This window comes from Schistocerca americana, chromosome 8 (genome assembly GCF_021461395.2).
Source record: "Schistocerca americana isolate TAMUIC-IGC-003095 chromosome 8, iqSchAmer2.1, whole genome shotgun sequence".
Classification (NCBI taxonomy): Eukaryota; Metazoa; Arthropoda; class Insecta; order Orthoptera; family Acrididae; genus Schistocerca; species Schistocerca americana.
The window spans coordinates 512,848,957-512,869,876 of record NC_060126.1 but is presented as its reverse complement, the minus strand read 5'-3'; the positions used below and the strand labels follow the sequence as shown (position 1 = coordinate 512,869,876).

General features: G+C 44.1%; 1 protein-coding gene across 1 annotated transcript in view; it reads right to left on the bottom strand.

Moving 5' to 3' along the window:
* Window positions 1-20,920, bottom strand: part of LOC124545950 — an 88,886-nt gene that overhangs the window by 54,603 nt on the left and 13,363 nt on the right. Inside the window, exon 2 of the mRNA XM_047124912.1 lies at window positions 2,797-2,943. Within this exon, the coding sequence (XP_046980868.1) occupies window positions 2,797-2,943 (147 nt within the window). The remainder of the gene's footprint in view (window positions 1-2,796; window positions 2,944-20,920) is intronic.

Sequence of the window (20,920 nt, the reverse complement as noted above, 5' to 3'; positions counted from 1 at the left end):
ATACTGCACCGTCTGTGACTGTGCACTCAGCGACTGAGGATGTGGGACTACCCGGCAAACACTACCCCGCTCGATAGGAGCCCTGACGTCATTGATCGCGTGTTTATCCGTTGATCGGATTGCCGTCTTCCGTTCAAAACAGCATCGTGACGACATTTGTTGACAGTTTGTATGATTATATCGTGACTTAGACACAGGAAGAGGAAATAGCGGTTTTTTGCTGTAATTTTGGACACCAGTGTATGCTCTGCAGCTCGAGAAAGGGACCCATTTCACTCTATACGATACACTTTTGAAATAAGAAATTACAAAGACTTAAACGCACATCACGTCGAATACAGACGCCACCGGCCCTCCCTTAACCACACTTGCTCCGGATTTCGTGTTTCCCGTGACGGCTGCTTGAGCTCTGGTGTCGCCCACCTGAACGGCGAGTAACAGCGAGCAGCGTCAACTAAAGATGGCACGTCCACAGGCTCTCTTCCCTACGTGATTGTCAGATGTCTTCTTCAGGCGCGGCTCGCTTCTTACCGAGTTACTTCACTCCCTAAAGGTGTTCCGTACAGCTCTCCGGAGCCTTCTGTTCTCCAAAATATAATTGTTCGAAATACAAGTGCATACGCACTCCACTGATGATGGTCGAAGTAGAGAAGATATAAAATGTAGACTGGCAATGGCAAGGAAAGAGTTTCTGAAGAAGAGAAATTTGTTAACATCGAGTATAGATTTAAGTGTCAGGAAGTCATTTCTGAAAGTATTCGTATGGAGCGTAGCCATGTATGGAAGTGAAACATGGACGATAAATAGTTTGGACAAGAAGAGAATAGAAGCTTTCGAAATGTGGTGCTACAGAAGAATGCTGAAGATTAGATGGGTAGATCACATAGCTAATGAGGAGGTATTGAATTGTATTGGAGAGAAGAGGAGCTTGTGGCACAACTTGACAAGAAGAAGAGACCGGTTGGTAGGGCACGTTCTGAGCCATCAAGGGATCACCAATTTAGCATTGGAGGGCAGCATGGTGGGTAAAAATCGTAGAGGGAGACCAAGAGATGAATACACTAAGCCGATTCAGAAGGATGTAGGTTGCAGTAGGTGCTGGGAGATGAAGAAACTTCCACGGGATAGGGTAGCATGGAGAGCTGCATCAAACCAGTCTCAGGACTCAAGACCACAACAACAACAACGTACTCCACAAGCCGTCACACGCTGCGTGGCGTAAGTGGTTGCCTTCCCTGTTGCACTCGCAAATGGAGAAAAGGAAAAAAGACTATACGTTAGCTTCCGTGCAAGTCTGTTTTCCTCTTTTTCTTGTCTTCGTGCGCAAAATGTACGTTGGTGGCAGCAAGATGGTTCCGCAGTTAGCCTCAAATGTTGGTTTTCTAAATTTTCTCAGTAGTGTTCCTTGATAAGAACGGCGTCTTCCCTCCAAGGATTCCCATTTGAGTTCCCGAAGCATGCCCGCAACACTTGTGTGTTGTTGAAATCTGCCAGTAACAAATCTAACATTCCGCCTATGAATTGCTTCGATGTCTTCCCTTAATCCGAGCTGACAAACACGAGAACATTACTCCAGGACATGTCACACAAGCGTCCTGTATCTTGTCTCCTTTATAGATGAACCACACATTCCTATAACTCTCTGAATAAACCAAAGTCGATGTCTCGCCCTCCCGGTACCTGCTCGGTCACTTTTATGGCGTTAACCAACATTACGGCTAGACATTACCGATGTGACTCAGTCAAACACCACGGATACTACGAGGGTTAGAACTCAAATAGTGCCAACTATTTATTCACAAACGATACAAAAGAGATACGTGTTTGCACCTGTTACTGTCCTTCAAGGTAGTCACCAGCGTTGTGTAGACCCCGTTGTCAGCGATGTGGGAGGCGTAGTTGCCACTGTTTAAGTTCCAACCCTCGTATATTCGAATACTACAGCATTGTAATTCGGATATGTCCGAAAGAACAGACACTATGCATTGATATAACTAATTCAACTTGATGAGAAGCGATTCCATAACCTTCAAGGCGGATGCATATTTCGATTCGACCTCCACTGGGAATCTGAAATGGGTGAGGAAGGGGGATGTAGACGGCAAGTGTGGATAGGTGGCTCTAGGTGGGACAGTGGGCAGGCCGGGCAGCGTGCCCATACTCCACACATCTGCGATAAACACTGTGTCCGCCTGGTCCAGCTGTTAAACCAACTGCCTAGGATCCAGGAGATCCAGGGTTCGAGCCCCCATCTGGCAAACGTTTCCACTCGTGTCCGCTGATTCCGCACAAAGTCCCGATGCAGATAACATCGTTAGTTCCTTCACCTTCTTTTCGTTTCTCCCGACTCCTCCTTCAGTTTACATACAAATTAGATAGGTCGCAGTGCGAGGAGCAACGGGAAGACGTTCTTCACACCCCCTGACACTGCCGGCACCCCCGTGTTTCCGCTCCTCTCTGAGGACAGTGTGGCGCTGCACCCCCACCGAACGTGACCGCATTAGAGACCGTTCAGAACCACTTCATGAAATTTGAACGTGATCTGAAGCAGCTAATGATGCTCAAGCTTTTTCAGCGCTCCTGTTTTCTGTCTTCCTGTGGCGTCATCACGGGGGGATGCGACATTGACACGTGCGTGAATAAAACCGCAAAGTGCCCTCAGTTCGTCAAACCCATCGGCGGCATCCATCCATATTTACTGAACATTTAAAAAAATAACCTGCACAAACAGAACCCGTAAGGAAGGCCTGGGCACTTGGAGACCGGCGACCCCTTTCTCGCTTACCAGCTCGGTACAGCGCAGAGCAGCAGGTGTGGCGAGCGGCGACAGAGCACCAGCGCAGCCCGGCATCTCTCGCCGCGGCTTCTGTGTGCGCAGCTGCGTCTGTAGGAAGGCGGCCGGCTGGCGCACGGGGATTGGCCCCCCCAGGGGGGCGGGGGCGTCTGTGCGAGCGTGTTTCTGCGCTGTGCTCGAAGCGCCTCATACGCCGCCACTGGAGATTTTCTCCGGGATAAACAAGAATGAGAAGGCTACCAACAGTTTCCGACGAAGCAACGGCATCTGAAAATGACATTTTTGAAATTATGTCGATTACATTACTTCAGCCGGCCAAAGTGGCCGTGCGGTTAAAGGCGCTGCAGTCTGGAACCGCAAGACCGCTACGGTCGCAGGTTCGAATCCTGCCTCGGGCATGGATGTTTGTGTTGTCCTTAGGTTAGTTAGGTTTAACTAGTTCTAAGTTCTAGGGGACTAATGACCTCAGCAGTTGAGTCCCATAGTGCTCAGAGCCATTTGAACCATTTTTTTGAACATTACTTCAGCCTCTCCAGAAGTCCTTCCCATTAATGTAGTAATAGAATTAAACAACGCGTTCCTGAGAGAATTAATAGATGAGGTTTCGTGTATGGGCAGCTGAAGCACTGAATGCGGCCCTGCGAAACTGCTGCTGCTGTGGTCTTCAGTCCAAAGACTGGTTTCATGCAGCTCTCCTTGCTACTCCATCCTGTGCACGCTGCTTCATCTCCCAGTACCTAATGCAATCTACATCCTTCTGAATCTGTTTAGTCTATTCATCTCTTGGTCTCCCTCTACGATTTTTACCCTCCACAGTGCCCTCCAATACTAAATTGGTGATCCCTCGATGCCTCAGAACATGTCCTACCAACCGGTCCCTTCTTTTTGTCAAGTTGTGCCACAAACTCCTCCCCAATTCTGTTCACTACTTCATCATTAGTTATGTGATCTACCCATCTAATTTTCAGCATTCTTCTGTAGCACCACATTTCGAAAGTTTCTATTCTCTTCTTGCCCAAACTACTTGTCGTCCATGTTTCACTCCATACAAATACTTTCAGAAACGATTCCTGACACTTAAACCTATACTCGATGTTAACAAATTTCTCTTCTTCAGAAACGCTTTCTTTGCCATTGCCAGTCTACATTTTGTATCCTCTCTGCTTCGACCATCATCAGTTATTTTGCTCCCCAAATAGCAAAACTCCTTTACTTCTTTAAGTGTCTCATTTCCTAATCTAATTCCCTCAGCATCACCCGACTTAATTCGACTACATTCCATGATCCTCGTTTTCTTTTGTTGATGTTCATCTTATATCCTCCTTTCAAGAGACCGTCCATTCCGTTCAACTGCTCTTCCAAGTCCTTTGCTGTCTCTGACAGAATTACAATGTCATCGGCGAACCTCAAAGTTTTTATTTCTTCTCCATGGACTTTAATACCTACTCCGAATTTTTCTTTTGTTCCCTTTACTGCTTGCTCAATATACAGATTGAATAACATCGGGGAGAGGCTACAACCCTGTCTCACTCCATTCCCAACCTCTGCTTCCCTTTCATGTCCTTCGACTCTTATAACTGCCATCTGCTTTCTGTACAAATTGTAAATAGCCTTTCACTCCGTATATTTTACCCCTGCCTCCTTCAGAATTTGAAAGAGAGTATTCCACTCAACATTGTCAAAAGGTTTCTCTAGGTCTACAAATGCTAGAAACGTAGGTTTGCCTTTCCTTAATCTTTCTTCTAAGATAAGTCGTAAGGTTAGTATTGCCTCACGTGTTCCAACATATCTACGGAATCCAAACTGATCTTCCCCGGGGTCGGCTTCTACCAGTTTTTCCATTCGTCTGTAAAGAATTCGCGTTAGTGTTTTGCAGCTGTGACTTATTAAACTGATAGTTCGGTAATTTTCACATCTGTCAACACCTGCTTTCTTTGGGATTGGAATTATTATATTCTTCTTGAAGTCTGAGGGTATTTCGCCTGTCTCATACATCTTGCTCACCAGATGGTAGAGTTTTGTCAGGACTGGCTCTCCCAAGGCCGTCAGTAGTTCTAATGGAATGTTGTCTACTCCCGGGGCCTTGTTTCGACTCAGGTCTTTCAGTGCTCTGTCAAACTCTTCACGCAGTATCGTATCTCCCATTTCCTCTTCATCTACATCCTCTTCCATTTCCATAATATTGTCCTTAAGTACATCGCCCTTGTATAGACCATCTATATACTCCTTCCTCCATTCTCCTTTCCCTTCTTTGCTTAGAACTGGGTTTCCATCAAAGCTCTTGATATTCATGCACGTGGTTCTCCTTTCTCCAAAGGTCTATTTAATTTTCCTGTAGGTAGTATCTATCTTACGCCTAGTGAGATAAGTCTCTACATCCCTACTATACACAACAAGAAAAGTCTTCCATCACCCCGGATCCCACAACTCCTGAAGATAGACGTTGACTGTGGACATTGTATCACAGATACAGTCCCTTTGACTATTCAGAGATGTGACTAAACCCTCCCAAAGATGTAGACAACCACGCATGAGCAGCGCCTATTAGACGGAGAGGGTCCGACAGCCGATCAGTTCCAGTCATTCCACCAGGAAGGAGGTATACGGCTCGACTTGCCTGTAGTTCGACCACGCCTAGACGGTCAATACCGCAGTTCGATCGCGTCCTCACTGTTACTTGGTGCCAGGAACGGCTCTCAACAAGGAAGTGTCCAGGCGTCTCAGAGGGAACCAAAGCGATGTTGCTCGGACATGGAGGAGATACAGAGAGACAGGAACTCTCGACGACATGCCTCGCTCAGACCCCGCCCAAGGGCTACTACTGCAGTGGATGACCGCTACCTACGGATTATCGCTCGGAGGAAGCCTGACAGCAACGCCACCATGTTGAATAATGCTCTTCGTGCAGCCACAGGACATCGTGTCACGACTCAAACTGTGCGCAATAGGCTGCATGATGCGCAACTTCACTCCCGACGTCCATGGCGAGGTCAATCTTTGGAACCACGTCAACATGCAGTGCGGTACAGATGGCCCAACAACATGCCAAATCGACTGCTCAGGATTGGCATAACGTTCTGTTCACCGATGAGTGTCGCACATGCATTCAACCAGACAAGCGCCGGAGACGTGATTGGAGGTAACATGGTCATGTGGAACGCCTTAGACACACTTCCCAGTGAGTGCAGCAAGGTGGACGTTCCCTGCTGTTTTGGGGTGGCATTATGTGGGGCGACGTACGCTGCTGGTGGTCATGAAAGGCGCCGTAACGGCTGTACGCTACGTGAATGCCATCCTCCGACCGATAGTGCAACCGTATCGGCAGCATATTGGCGAGGCATTCGTCTTCGTGGCCGACAATTCGCGCCCTCATAGTGCACATCTTGTGAATGACTTCCCTCAGGATAACGACATCGCTCGACCAGAGTGGCCAGCGTGTTCTGCAGACATGAACCCTATTGAACATTGATAGACCGATAGATTGAAAAGGACTTTTTATGGACGACGTGACCCACCAACAATTCTGAGAGATCTACGCCGAATCGCCGTTGAGGGTGTGACACTCTGGATCAACAGTGCCTCGATGAGCTTGTGGATAGTATGCCACTCCAAATACAGGTATGCATCAGTGCAAGGGGACGTGCTACTGGCTATTACAAGCACCGGTGTGTACAGCAATCTGGACCACCACCTATTAAGGTCTCGCTGTATAGTGGTACAACATAGAAATGTGTGGTTTCCATGGGCAATAAGAAGGGCGGAAATGATGTTTATGTTGATCTCTATCCCAATTTCTGTACAGGTTCCGGAACTCTCGGAACTGAAGTGATGCAAAAAATTTTTTGATGTGTTTATTTCACCAATGACGATCGTACTAGGGCCTCACCTTTCAATCGTCGCAAGAAGAAGCGAAACAACAGGTACTGAGATAGCCGATCGTGGAATAGAAAAACAAGTACGATAGGTTGGTAGTGCAAAGAGATCCCATTCAGACGAGATACGTGTTATATTCTTCTGTAGAGACTAAGCGAAAGAACTTGCTCCATCCTAGCAACAGTTTCTCGTAGGGTCAACGGAACGTATTTAGCGGCTAGAAAAAAAAAAGGGCAGCTCATTCCCGTTTTCTACAAGGGTCGTACGTCAGATGTAGATAATTACGGGTATACATCGTTGATGTCAGACTGTTGTAGAATTATGGAAAAAATTTTATGGGCATATGTTATGAGTTTTTGGGTAACGATAATTAGCTCTGTAAATATCAACATGGATCACGCAAATAAAGGTGTTGCGAAACTGAGCTCACTTTGTTCGTAGCACAGAGTGAGGCGGCGCAGTATTCAGCACACTGGAGCTGTATTCGGGAGGACGGCGGTTCAAACCCGCGTGTGACCATCCAGATATGCGTTTCCTGTTATTTCCCCAAGTCGCTCCAGACAAATTCTGGGATGATCCCTTTCAAAGCGTACGGCCGATTTCTTTCCCCATCCTTGAAACAATCGGAACTTGTGCTCCGTCTCTAATGACCTCGATGTCGACGGGACGTTAAACTCTAATCTTCTTTCCTTCGTTATGTTCGTCCAAGAGATGCAGGTCGCCGTAGATATCTTCAGTCACACATCGGCGCTCACTTTAACTACGTCTTTCTTGACTTAAGGAAAGCATTTGATCCAGTTCCCTACTAGCGTTTAGTGATAAAAGTAAAAGACGTGAGGTAGAACTCAGCATGTCGCTTTAACGCAATAAAATCAGCAAATGTAATTTCAACAGTATCCCAATGGAGTGTGATGGCACAGTTACTGTTTGTAATACGTATAAGCGATATAGCAGAAGGCGTCGCAATCTCCATAAGGCTTCTCACGGATGAAGCGGTTGTCTACAGGAAGGCAGCAGTACCAGAAGGCCGTAGCGATATGCAAAAGGAGCTGCAGAGGGTTGGTAAGTGGTACAGGCTCTGGCAGTTGACCCTGAACGTAAATAAATGTAACATATTGCGCATACGTAGGAGGACAAATCCGCTACTCTACAAATACACTATTGATAACAAAGTGCTGGAAACAGCTACCACCGTAAAATATATGAGAGCGACTTTATGTGGAATCTCCACATAAAACAAAGAGTACGAAAAGCAGACGCCAGACTGAGATTCAGTGCAAGAATGTTAAGGAAATGTAACTCGTGCACTAAAAGAAAGCCTTACAGAATATTCTTTCCACCGATTCCTGATTGCTGTTCGTCAGTGTGGGATTCATATCAGGTGGGATTCTTAGAGGCCATAGACAAGACCAACTAAGAGCCGCACGGTTCGTCACGAGCTCGTCTAGCCGGGACGAGGCCGTTACAGAGGAGCTCAAAAAGACTCCAGTGGCATAAGCTACAAGGCAGCGTGGAACACGGAGAGGTTCACTATTGAAATTACGAAAGACTACAATACAGGAGTCCGACAACACACTACTTTCTCCCACATGCGCCTCGCGAAATGGTAACAACGAGAATGGTAGGTAAATTAGATAGAGCTTAGCCGACAGTGATTTTTCACACGGGCCATTTGTAAGAGGGGCAGGGAAGTGGTAGCAGAACTACCCTCCGCTGCACATCGTAAGGTGCCTTGCGGGTTGCGGGGTATAGATGATACAGGTAACTGACGATGGCTGAGGTAAATGGAACATAAAATTCAGAATGGCAATAAAAAGAAAAGCGTTTCTGCAACAGAGAAATTTGTTAGTATCGAAAATTAGTTCGAATTTTTCCTGAAAGTATTTCTTTGGAGTGTAGCCTCATATTGGAGACAAGAACAACGAACAGTACAGATGCAGGAGGGTGCTGGAGACCACACGGCTGCATCTGATAACCAGTGAAGTGGCAGAAAAGATGTGTACAGCAGAACGTGCACGAAAGAACTGTCGGTCGACGAATGATCCGTACCCGAAGACTGGCAAGTTGCACAGGTCACTCCAATATTGAAGAAAGGTGGTAGGAGTAATATACGAGGGCAGTTCAATAAGTAATGCAACACATTTTTCTTCTCGGCCAATTTTGGTTGAAAAAACCGGAAATTTCTTCTGGAATATTTTCAAACATTCCCGCTTCGTCTCGTATAGTTTCATTGACTTCCGACAGGTGGCAGCGCTGTACGGAGCTGTTAAAATGGCGTCTGTAACGGATGTGCGTTGCAAACAACGGGCAGTGATCGAGTTTCTTTTGGCGGAAAACCAGGGCATCTCAGATATTCATAGGCGCTTGCAGAATGTCTACGGTGATCTGGCAGTGGACAAAAGCACGGTGAGTCGTTGGGCAAAGCGTGTGTCATCATCGCCGCAAGGTCAAGCAAGACTGTCTGATCTCCCGCGTGCGGGCCGGCCGTGCACAGCTGTGACTCCTGCAATGGCGGAGCGTGCGAACACACTCGTTCGAGATGATCGACGGATCACCATCAAACAACTCGGTGCTCAACTTGACATCTCTGTTGGTAGTGCTGTCACAATTGTTCACCAGTTGGGATATTCAAAGGTTTGTTCCCGCTGGGTCCCTCGTTGTCTAACCAAACACCATAAAGAGCAAAGGAGAACCATCTGTGCGGAGTTACTTGCTCGTCATGTGGCTGAGGGTGACAATTTCTTGTCAAAGATTGTTACAGGCGATGAAACATGGGTTCATCACTTCGAACCTGAAACAAAACGGCAATCAATGGAGTGGCGCCACACCCACTCCCCTACCAAGAAAAAGTTTAAAGCCATACCCTCAGCCGGTAAAGTCATGATTACAGTCTTCTGGGACGCTGAAGGGGTTATTCTGTTCGATGTCCTTCCCCATGGTCAAACGATCAACTCTGAAGTGTATTGTGCTACTCTTCAGAAATTGAAGAAACGACTTCACCGTGTTCGTAGGCACAAAAATCTGAACGAACTTCTCCTTCTTCATGACAACGCAAGACCTCACACAAGTCTTCGCACCCGAGAGGAGCTCACAGAACTTCAGTGGACTGTTCTTCCCCATGCACCCTACAGCCCCGATCTCGCACCGTCGGATTTCCATATGTTTGGCCCAATGAAGGACGCAATCCGTGGGAGGCACTACGCGGATGATGAAGAAGTTATTGATGCAGTACGACGTTGGCTCCGACATCGACCAGTGGAATGGTACCGTGCAGGCATAGAGGCCCTCATTTCAAGGTGGCGTAAGGCCGTAGCATTGAATGGAGATTACGTTGAAAAATAGTGTTGTGTAGCTAAAAGATTGGGGAATAACCTGGTGTATTTCAATGCTGAATAAAACAACCCCTGTTTCAGAAAAAAATGTGTTGCATGACTTATTGAACTGCCCTCGTACTAAATTACAAGCACATATCATTAACATCGATATGCAGCAGGATTTTGGAACATACATGGTGTTCGAACATTATGAAATGGCTCGAAGAAAACGGTCTATTGACACACAGTCAGCATGGGTTTAGAAAACATCGTTCTTCTGAAACACACCTAGCTCTTTCTTCGCATGAAGTGTTGAGTGCTATTAACAAGGGATTCAGATCGATTCCGTATTCCTAGATTTCCGCAAGGCTTTTGACACTGTACCATAGAAGCAGTTCGTAGTAAAATTGCGTGCTTGTGGAATATCGTCTCAGTTATGTGACTGGATTAGTGATTTCCTGTCAGAGAGGTCACAGTTAGTAGTAATTGACGGAAAGTCATCGAGTAAAACAGAAGTAATTTCTGGCTTTCCCCAAGAGGGTGTTATAGGCCCTTTGCTGTTCCTTATCTATATAAACGATTTTGGAGGCAATCTGAGCAGCCGTCTTAGGGTGTTTGCAGATGACGCTGTCGTTTATCGACTAGTAAAGCCATCAAAAGATCGAAACAAATTACAAAACGATTTAGAAAAGATTCTGTATGGTGCGATAATTGGCAATTGACCTTAAATAACGGAAAGTGTGAGGTCATCCACATGAGTGCTAAAAGGAATTCGTTAAACTTCGGTTAAAGGGTAAATCAGTCAAATGCAAAGGCCGTAAATTCAACTAAATACCCGGGAATTACAATTAGGAACAACTTAAATTGGAGGGAACACATACAAAACGTTGTGGGGACGGATAACCAAAGTCTGCGTTTTATTGGCAGGACACTTAGAAAATGTAACCTATCTCCTAAGGAGACTGCCTATACCACGCTTCTCCGTCCTCTTTTAGAATACTGCTGCGCGGTGTGGGATGCTTACCAGATAGCACTGACGGAGAACATCGAAAAAGTTCAAAGAAGGCAGCACGTTTTGTATTATCGAGAAATAAGGGAGAGAGTGTCATGGACGTATTACATCATTTGGGGAGGACACCATTAAAACAAAGGTATTTCTCGCTGCGGCGGGATCTTCTCATGAAGTTTCGCTGAACAACTTTCTCCTCCGAATCGAATTTTTGACGCCGACCTATATAGGGAGAAGCGATCATCATAATAAAAAAAGGGAAATCAAAGCTTGCACGGGAAGATATAGGTGTTTGTATTTTGCGCACTATACGAGATTACAATAATAGAGAATAATTGTGAAGGTGGTTCGATGAACGCACTGCCAGGCACTTAAATGTGATTGGCAGAGTATCCTTGTTGATGTAGATGTAGAAGGGAAAGTTGACAGGACACAACCTGAACCACCGTGAACGATCCATACTGCTAGTGGAGGGGACTGAGGGGAAGGGGGAGAGGCAGATTGTGGAGCCAATTCCGAGTCTTGAATGCCGTTCAGATACGGTTCACACTGATGGACGAAAGTTGCCTTAGCCACACTGAGATGAAGGAATTGCACACGACAGACTGGACGAATCACAAACTCGAATTGGTCAAGTGCGCAGAAAGAAATGGACAGTGCCTCTTATCATTTGCATCACTCTGTCGTTAGCCGTAATGGATTAAGGAAAACCACGGAAAACCTGAACTGGACGGCCACGTCGGCTTTTGAAGCGGCTCCTTGGGCAAGTGTTGGCAGTGCCGTCCCATTACGTGAACGCGCACTGTCCCTCCAGGCAGACTTCTGTGTCTTCCTCTCCGCAGGGATCCAGTCGGTAATCAGTGTCATTCATGTGCAAATCACTACTGCTCAGATGTGCGGTAACAAGACACGCGACAGGGACCTACAGTAAGGTAAGAACTGCGATACTGAAAGCTCTAACAGGAGTACTCGGAAATGAACTTTCAGGCAACCTGACACAAGAGGGGGACGAGGAGGAGGAGATTTGTGTTTCACGTCCCGTCAACAACGAGCTCATTAGACACGGAGCACAAGGTGGGACGGGGAGGGACATGGAAGGAAAGCGACCGTGCCCTTTCGAAGGAACCGTCCCGGCATTTGGCTTAAGCGATTCAGCGAAACCACGGAAAACCAAAATCAGGATGGCGGGACGCGTGTCTGAACCGTCGTCCTCCCGAATGCGAGTCCAGTGTGCCAACCACTGCGCCACCTCGCTCGGTTGACAAGAGAGACATCCAGGCCACAAGAGAAATTTGGCTGCCGTATAAAACGTCCCGAAACGCTCGTGAAACAAATATGACGGAAAGCAGATCTGGAGGAATGTGGGAAGGTATGGCAACAGACAACAAAACGGTTCATTACAAAAGAATACGGTGCATCGAAGACTGGCCACCGCATTACCGATCTCTCCGTATTTCAAAGCGATGCCAGCGGAGCATCGAAATCTGGAGGCTCGCTACCACCGGTTCAGAATGAGCGACGGCGCGTCTGCCCTCGCAGTGGAGACATCCAGTCTGTTGGCCAGATGTAACTGGAAGGTGGCAGTTTGGACATGCAGAGAAACATACTACTAAAGAGTGCAATAGTGAAAGGCGGAAATTAGCAAGAGTGAACTGGTACAACTCTTTCCAAAGACTACTATGAATTCTGTAATTCAACACAGTTTCGAAATGTATGAATTTGAGTCACCAATTGCGAAACTCTGTACTAATTTAATGACAATAACCTGCGCAATAGAAATTTTGCTATATTTAAAATATCTTTTTCGTGTCTACAACAAAAATCGCGTTTAAGTAAACTAGCACATGTAGTATTAATGGGGCATGTTTAATAATAATCATGATGATGATCATCATGTTCTGCTTCACCCCGACATTCTTGTACATATGGACGATAAGAGTGTTGTCATGTTGGAATTCTGAAGTTCGTCACTTTGCAGATGTGAATGACGGATGAGTTGACGTGCTGTGCTGATGTAGGTCTCTAAGTCTTACTGAGAATTTGTCGGAGGTAGTGTAGATGCCTTCGACATTCCCTTTCGTTAGAGACTTTTCGATTCAGAGCGTCTCTGCACCGAGTCTGCGCCGTCAGAAAGTCAGTGATTAAGAACTTCTCTCTGTTTAATCAGCGCTGGCGTAATGGATCCGGATGACGATGGAGTATTTTCTTTTGACGTGAAAGGCAAAGGAAAGATCTTTGAGATGCCATGGCTTCAAGGAATTTCTTCTCGGATCATTTGCTTTGTGACTGACGATAAACGTATTAGGACAAATTCAGTTTTCCTGCATTTAGTTGTGTATTTGTTTGAAACAAACATGTTATTTCATTAGCAACAACTAATTTCAGTCCCCTGACACTTACTAAGCAACCTGCCGGTAAAAAACAGTAACAGAGAGGTTGAGGGCAAAATCGTATGATTAGTAAGTATTTCTTAAGAACCAACACAGAAAAAGTACAGTAAAGGTGGCAGGGGTAAAATACAGGGACCGAAAGGCTATTTATAATTTGTACAGAAACCAGATGGCAGTTATAAGAGTCGAGGGGCATGAAAGGGCAGCAGTGGTTGGGAAGGGAATTAGAGAGGGTTGTAGCCTCTCCCCGATGATACTGAATATTGAGCAAGCAGTAAAGGAAACAGAGGAAAAATTCGAAGTAGGTATTAAAATCCAGGGAGAAGGAATAAAAACTTTGAGGTTCGCCGATGGCATTGTAATTCTGTCAGAGACAGCAAAGGACTTGGGAGAGCAGTTGAACGGAATGGACAGTGTCTTGAAAGGAGGATATAAGATGAACATCAACAAAAGCAAAACGAGGATAATGGAATGAAGTCGAATTACGTCGGGTGATGCTGAGGGAATTAGATTGGGAAATGAGGCACTTAATGTAGTAAAGGAGTTTTGCTATTTGAGGAGCAAAATTGAGAGGCACCCACATGCCTTGCTCATACTGTGGCATCAAGCAGTCAGGCCTGCAAGATGAGTGGTCTGCCAAGCGAGTGGATTCATTCTTATTTATCGAGTAACATGAACTCTAGTACTCACACTTAAGTTACAAATTATCCTCCTATATGATTAATACGCAACGGAAACACGCATCTGACTATCAGTAATTTACAGAACTCTGACTGTACACTACGCACTGGCAATACCACATTTTCTTTTTGTCTTTTATTTAACGGCTTTTGTCAACACGTGGCCACCGCACTGAATTTGAATGGCGCATACACTATAAATTCGGGACATTATGACAACATACAATTCGAAGGAAAAGTCCACCAATATTTTTCTTTTCTGTATCTTATTTATTCCGATAAATTCTCTAACCTAAACACACAAATTCTACAACCTACAACAATAACACATGAGAAATTCCGCCCAGTGGGCATGGCTTTACAATGGTGAATCTCTATATTATGGTCTCGTAATTACTTTTAACGCTACAGTGCACTTTCTGGATAGGATGGTGGATCTTTTATTATACCTCACGCTTCGACTCTCACAATCATCATGACTAAACTTTCCTCAAGACCGAGCGGTACCGAAGGAACAAGCATAACCCACTAATCTTTTGAAACTACCTCGCTACTCTACCATGCAAACCACACATACCCAAATTACATTACATACACCACACTACAACATGAAATACTACACAGAGAATAGTCACAACATTATCACTTTCAGTTTTCCCACTTCAATTGATATTTATCCCAGTTTCACACGACACTGCCCCACTTTGTAATTCTACTTTCCTACTATGAACTCTGGAGATATTTGCACGTCTTCCTGTGCAATGCAAGCCAAGTGGCGTTGCTGGATAGACGGCCGACTCACCTTGATTCTCTCTCAGAGTTTAAATCTAGCGTCACACGGAATCATATCACACAATTTAACATTAAGAACATCACACACGCGAGTCCTCAACTGATACCATGGCCGAGTACTTCTCTTTATCCTTTGTCTAAGCACACGGAAGTATTTCAACTTATTGCTACACGTGGTTTCATTGTGACCGTTGGTCACTTCTGAAGATTACTACAATCCCTTTAATATTACCTGCCTGACATTTAATTCTCCCCACAAAAGTTCCTGAAATAGAGAAATTATTATTTCAAACTACTCTTAAATATTCCACATGCATACCATGTCTCCACTCTTTCATCATTACGAAGCACAACTAAAACAGGTCTTAACAGCACAAGATCCAGCGGCAGAGTGCTGAAATATGGCCGTTCTCGAGCAGACTGAAGCGCCTTTAACCACACGGCCACACCGGCCAGCGCAATTCGAGGGTAGTTCCGAACATTTTTTTAAGAAAACTGTAGTAGATCAAACGTAGCAAGTCATCAAAATAACCAGGAGGAGACCTTAGCCCCTGGTGACCTCAAATTGACGACCAAATGTTGTTACTTTACCAAATTATTGACACAGTTGTTCCATTATTGTACTCTCCACAATCCGGAGTAATGTACACATACAAGTTTGCAACAATCCACATGACAAATAAAACATTACATCACACAAATAAAAAATAATGTTGAGATAAAAATTTGCTTAGTTACTGGGATCTTCGTTATTTTTATGAGTAATCCAAACTTTACTAATTCTACAACAAATAAAAAAAATACTAATTGTACTCATGAAATTTTAAGTAGCTCACCGTCCATACACAGAACAAGTAATCTGACATCCATAAATTGCGTTGTAATAATCTTTACACGGCAATGTCTAAATACAAAACAAAATCAATAAAAGAAAAAAAATTGCGTACACTAGTTACACGTAGAAGTCAGGCTCCATATCAATACACGCAGTAAATAGTTTAGCAATAAGTGCTTGAATCCACCAGTAGCTCTCGTATCTTACTCTACTGCTCATTTCTCTGTTGTCACACATTTAGATGACAAGAACTTGCATTTCGACTAGCCTTCGTTACACTTTAATGTGAAATATCACCACTGTGATAATGAAAATAAGTGGCTTCAGTCAACACACCAACAAGATCATTACTGTCCACGACATCAAAATGCATCAGTTAATTCCGATATTTGTTGTGCAATGCAAACTCTTGTCCCCTGTGACAATCTTACTGATCAATGCTACAAGGGCCGCTACGTTAGTATTACGCCACTGGCTAATAATGAAAGCATCATTGTACCAAATATTCTAATAAACATGCTACGTGAACTTGATAACCCAGAACAAACAAAAAAAACACTAACTATTCTAAACACAAATGTTAATAAAATACAATTACACTTGCTGTCCCTTCAGGAATGAAACACATAAAAAAAACATTTACACAATTACAAATACATTATTCCCTATCTTGCGAGTCACACGGAATCATTTCATTCTGTGATTTTCTTGGGGGTCTAAAAAGTTGCTGACAGGTTCCCTAGAAACACTGTCTCGGTGTCAAAGCTCTCCCATGGTTACCCGGACGAAAGTCTTTAAGTCACTCAAATCGGCATTTTGAACACGCACTGAACAGTAAACTGTATCTCACATTAAACACAAATGTCATAGTCACACTCAGCGTACCATCCACACGAATCTGGTCGTCCAGAAATGGCCCTACAACTACTATTACCCACGGTTCTGTCCTTTCAGTTCATGGTGTAATTAAAAGTCGTAAGTTCCAACAAACAGCACTTATTCCCGCACCAATTAAAGAAATGTCTCCTACTACAGACGCAAATGTCAATGTCCCACTCTAGTTTCTTGCGTTCATCCAATAATTAGTCACCAAACGACAACTGTCCTCTTTAAGAATACCAAGCGTCCCACATGCAATTCACAAAGCACACTTAACAAGTCACTTCCAAAAGTTTATGGATCCCACCATTCAGTGGTCAAGACAAAACAAAACGATCGTCCTGTCTGCTAAAGACAAAATCTTTTTCACCACTCACAATGTGGAAACACCAGTCCTTCACTTTCCAACTTATGGAGACAGACGAGCAGTCATCTTGTTTCATGGCTCCACAGTCCAGTACTAGTTAATAGTTGCTGGTAACAAATGCCCGCCAGGCTCTGCCGCGCATCGTCCTTTCTGCCGTGGCGCCGCTGCAGAAGAAACCACCCGCTGTTGCCTCCGCAGGATACTTTCCCCAGTCGTAAGGGTGGCGGAACTTATGAATGGCCAGTGGTACGTGCGTGTCGCCCCAGGCCGTTGACCTGCTGTAGCGGGCGCGTGGAGTGTACCCCGTCCGGCAGTGGAGTGGGGAGTGCCGCGGCTCTGTCGCCCGTCGCCATGGCTACGTCAGCTCGGCCCGCTAGCGGTATGGGCGTTACGACACCCAATCAGTCAGACCCTTCCGTGCATCTCGCAACATTACAGACAAAAGGATATATTTAAATACTCATTGATTACATGTATGATCTATTAGATACATTGGTAATAAAAGAATCTTTGTTCTAAAAAACATGAAATCATACCCCCTAGTTTTCTACACATACAACATCAACATTTATCCCTTTTCTATATACAGCCCACACTTGTGCTATTCATTGTACCTGTCGTCCCTCATACAAAACATGAAAGTGTAACAAAAAGAAAAAAGGAGTAATAAGCAATCTATACTGCTCATAATTACAATATCAAATAGTAGGCTACTCTAACATCCTATCACCGTGAAAATATTAGAAACTGTTGATTCTAAAGCTACGATATACAATGAACTGAAATTAATACCCCTTGAAAGTGTTCTAACAAAAAAAAATAAGAAATAATCTACACAGCTCTCAATTGCCTACCACATGTTATTAAATAGTAAACTACTTTAACATCCTAACACAACAAACATTTTAGAAACTGATGACTCTAAATCTATAACATACAATGCACCTTTGTGCTTGTGACAGACTGAAATCAGTATCTCTTTACATATTTTACATTTTATTATATATAACAACATTTCTAGGACACGTATGAACCATCCACATGATGTCAGATCCTGACCTGCCATCGAGGTTCATCCAAATCAAACAATACATAATAATGTTTTAGTTACAGATCGGTAGCATCCCCTTTACAGGAGTGTGCGCATTGATCACACTACTCTACGACTCTCACTCACCAGACATCACATTTTCCTTCTCATTCAATCCATTAATACACTAACAGAATAGGTCTAGAAGTCAGCTAACCTTAACACCACCACACTCACGACAACATACCATACCTTTGCTCACTTATACTCATAACACCACCACACTCACGACAACATACCATACCTTTGCTCTCTTATACTCATAACACCACCACACTCACGACAACATACCATACCTTTGCTCCCTTATACTCAATCACATAACACATGAAGCTGTTTCGGAGATAGCATTCCAGTCTCCGAATTTGTCCTTTCACTCAGGCACCTCTCTTCATCGGCTTACCTCTGCATTCACTTTACTGATTATTCATCCTCCTAAATGTCAAATTAGAATTGCGACATTTCATCTAAGAACAAAAAATACACAAATTATTCATCCTGCAAAATAACTGTACACATTATTGGTACCGTTTTGATTAGTTTTACTGGTACCGGGCTTCAACAACAACAAAAAATATTATTTTTGCCAAATCGCAAATGTTATGCTAAGAATTAGATCTACACTTATATTACATCGTACGTCAGTATTCCACAACGTTCACCATCTGGATCTCATACTCCCTTTATGTCCCTTCACGTTGTGCAGTTGTCCTCATCTCTTCATTCGTATTTCGGCTCTCCGTCCGTCCATTACTCCATCATTTCCTGGTCTTCCTTCGCCATTGGCATCAATCTCTATTGCAGCATACACAGGCCTCTCTGTAACATACATCTAAGACATCTCCACATTATTAATTCTACTCACCTTTATTTACCACTGTTTCATCACGTAGAATCTCTCTTTATTAATCACACTGCTTCACGTCGCTTCTCTCCTTAAATATCACCTTCAAAAATGGTTCAAATGGCTCTGAGCACTATGCGACTTAACTTCTGAGGTCATCAGTCGCCTAGAACTTAGAACTAATTAAACCTAACTAACCTAAGGACATCACACACATCCATGCCCGAGGCAGGATTCGAACCTGCGACCGTAGCGGTCACGCGGTTCCAGACTGAAGCGCCTTTAACCGCACGGCCACACCGGCCGGCCTAAATATCACCTTTATCCGCTACTATTTATCACGTCGCTTCTCTATCTACCATCTTTATCCACTCATTAATCATCACGTCGTTTCTGCTTGATCCTTATTCATATGACAAAAAATACGTACATACACCACTCTGTCGACTCCTGTTCATGACTCATTCGACCAGTCTATTCCGTCATACTTCCTGACATCCCGCCTGAAAATTCTTATGTTCGATTTTGACCCTGCACAACGTTACACACCACAAATAAATACACTATCTACCATAAATTGCCTACTTTAGATCTATCCTTAACTTTTCCATAATTTGATGTTAGAAATGTGATGAAGCCCACGAGATTGTTTTCCCTTGATCGTCTCAATCAGTACAGCATTTTCATGGACAATCCGCCTCACTCTGAATGGTCCACTATACATAGTAACGAATTTGCTAGTTGGGAATCTAAGTTTACATGAAAATTAAATGCGTGCAGAGAATATACAAGCTGGGAGAGATGGGACAGCCCAAGTGTTAGAAATTTAGGTGCTAGTGGCCTCTTTCCCTAACACCCGATTCCGAACAACCATACACAGCACTTCATTATAACTGTCACCACGACAATGACACACTATAGATCACATGGCATCTAATTTAAAAACTTCGATCACAATGTTTACTTTTTACATTACATGTTAAGTACCTGCAATAGTCAAATCGCACTAATTATACTGGACTCATTGGCACTATTACATAACATTTTAGCAACTGGTTTCTTTGAGGAAACAGTCCTTTTACTTTACTGTTCCAAATAAAAATTTGCAAATTTTGCTCTGAGAGACCAGCCTAACAGATGCCATTACTGGTGTTTTATTCTGTGATCAGAAGTATGATATTTGCACTCCTACATATCAGTAGAGTATGTCTGCTACATAGACAATTTTCAGTGCCAGCTGCATGTGTTTTAAGGCAAGATGCTAAGGGCTGATATGTTGGATTAGTTTCTCCTATCCTTCAATCCATTATGACAAGAATGAAATGCCTGGATTCCATGCTCTCCTGTAATTCTGATAGTTTCTGCCGTTCCTATCCTCGACACTATGTGACCTATGAGTCGTGTCTCCATTCACAATGTTGCACTCATTACCCCGTTCCTGTGACAATTGTTCAAATGACGCAGAACCGTCTACGCCTCTCCCTGCTATCGCTATATCTCTGCGCAATTTCACTGGCAACTTCGTTATACAGATCCTAATGAACTCCCCAGGTTCGTATGGCACATCCAAATACCTATTTCGTCTCAGCATTTCCTGATAGCACGACACTGGATCTCTTATACCACCTTCGTTACAATTTGGCATCATCAATATGCTTTGCGTAGCCTGGTCCTGCTTACTTTTCGAGCAGAATTCATTTAAATAGCTACTACAGTCTTTCATAACTTCCTGCATTTCCGCTTTAGCCTCGTCCCTCAAATGGCTACACACAAACTTCATTTTGAGGAGCGGTCCCCACGATGAAGGTAATGAATCTTGAAATTGAGACAGCCTTGGACTATACCCAGTTGGGTCTGCCACCTGTTTTATCCGACACAATCGTTCTTCTGACTCTCTGAATTCGTCTTCCTCTTTCTGCCTATTTTCGTTTTTTGAATTTATCTCACTCTCCCTCTGCAGTCTACCTGGTGGTGTTTCACCTTCGCTTCTGCACGCTAATTGCAACTGTGCTAGTTCTTCCCTATGTTTCCTATTTGTTTCCTATTGTGCCTC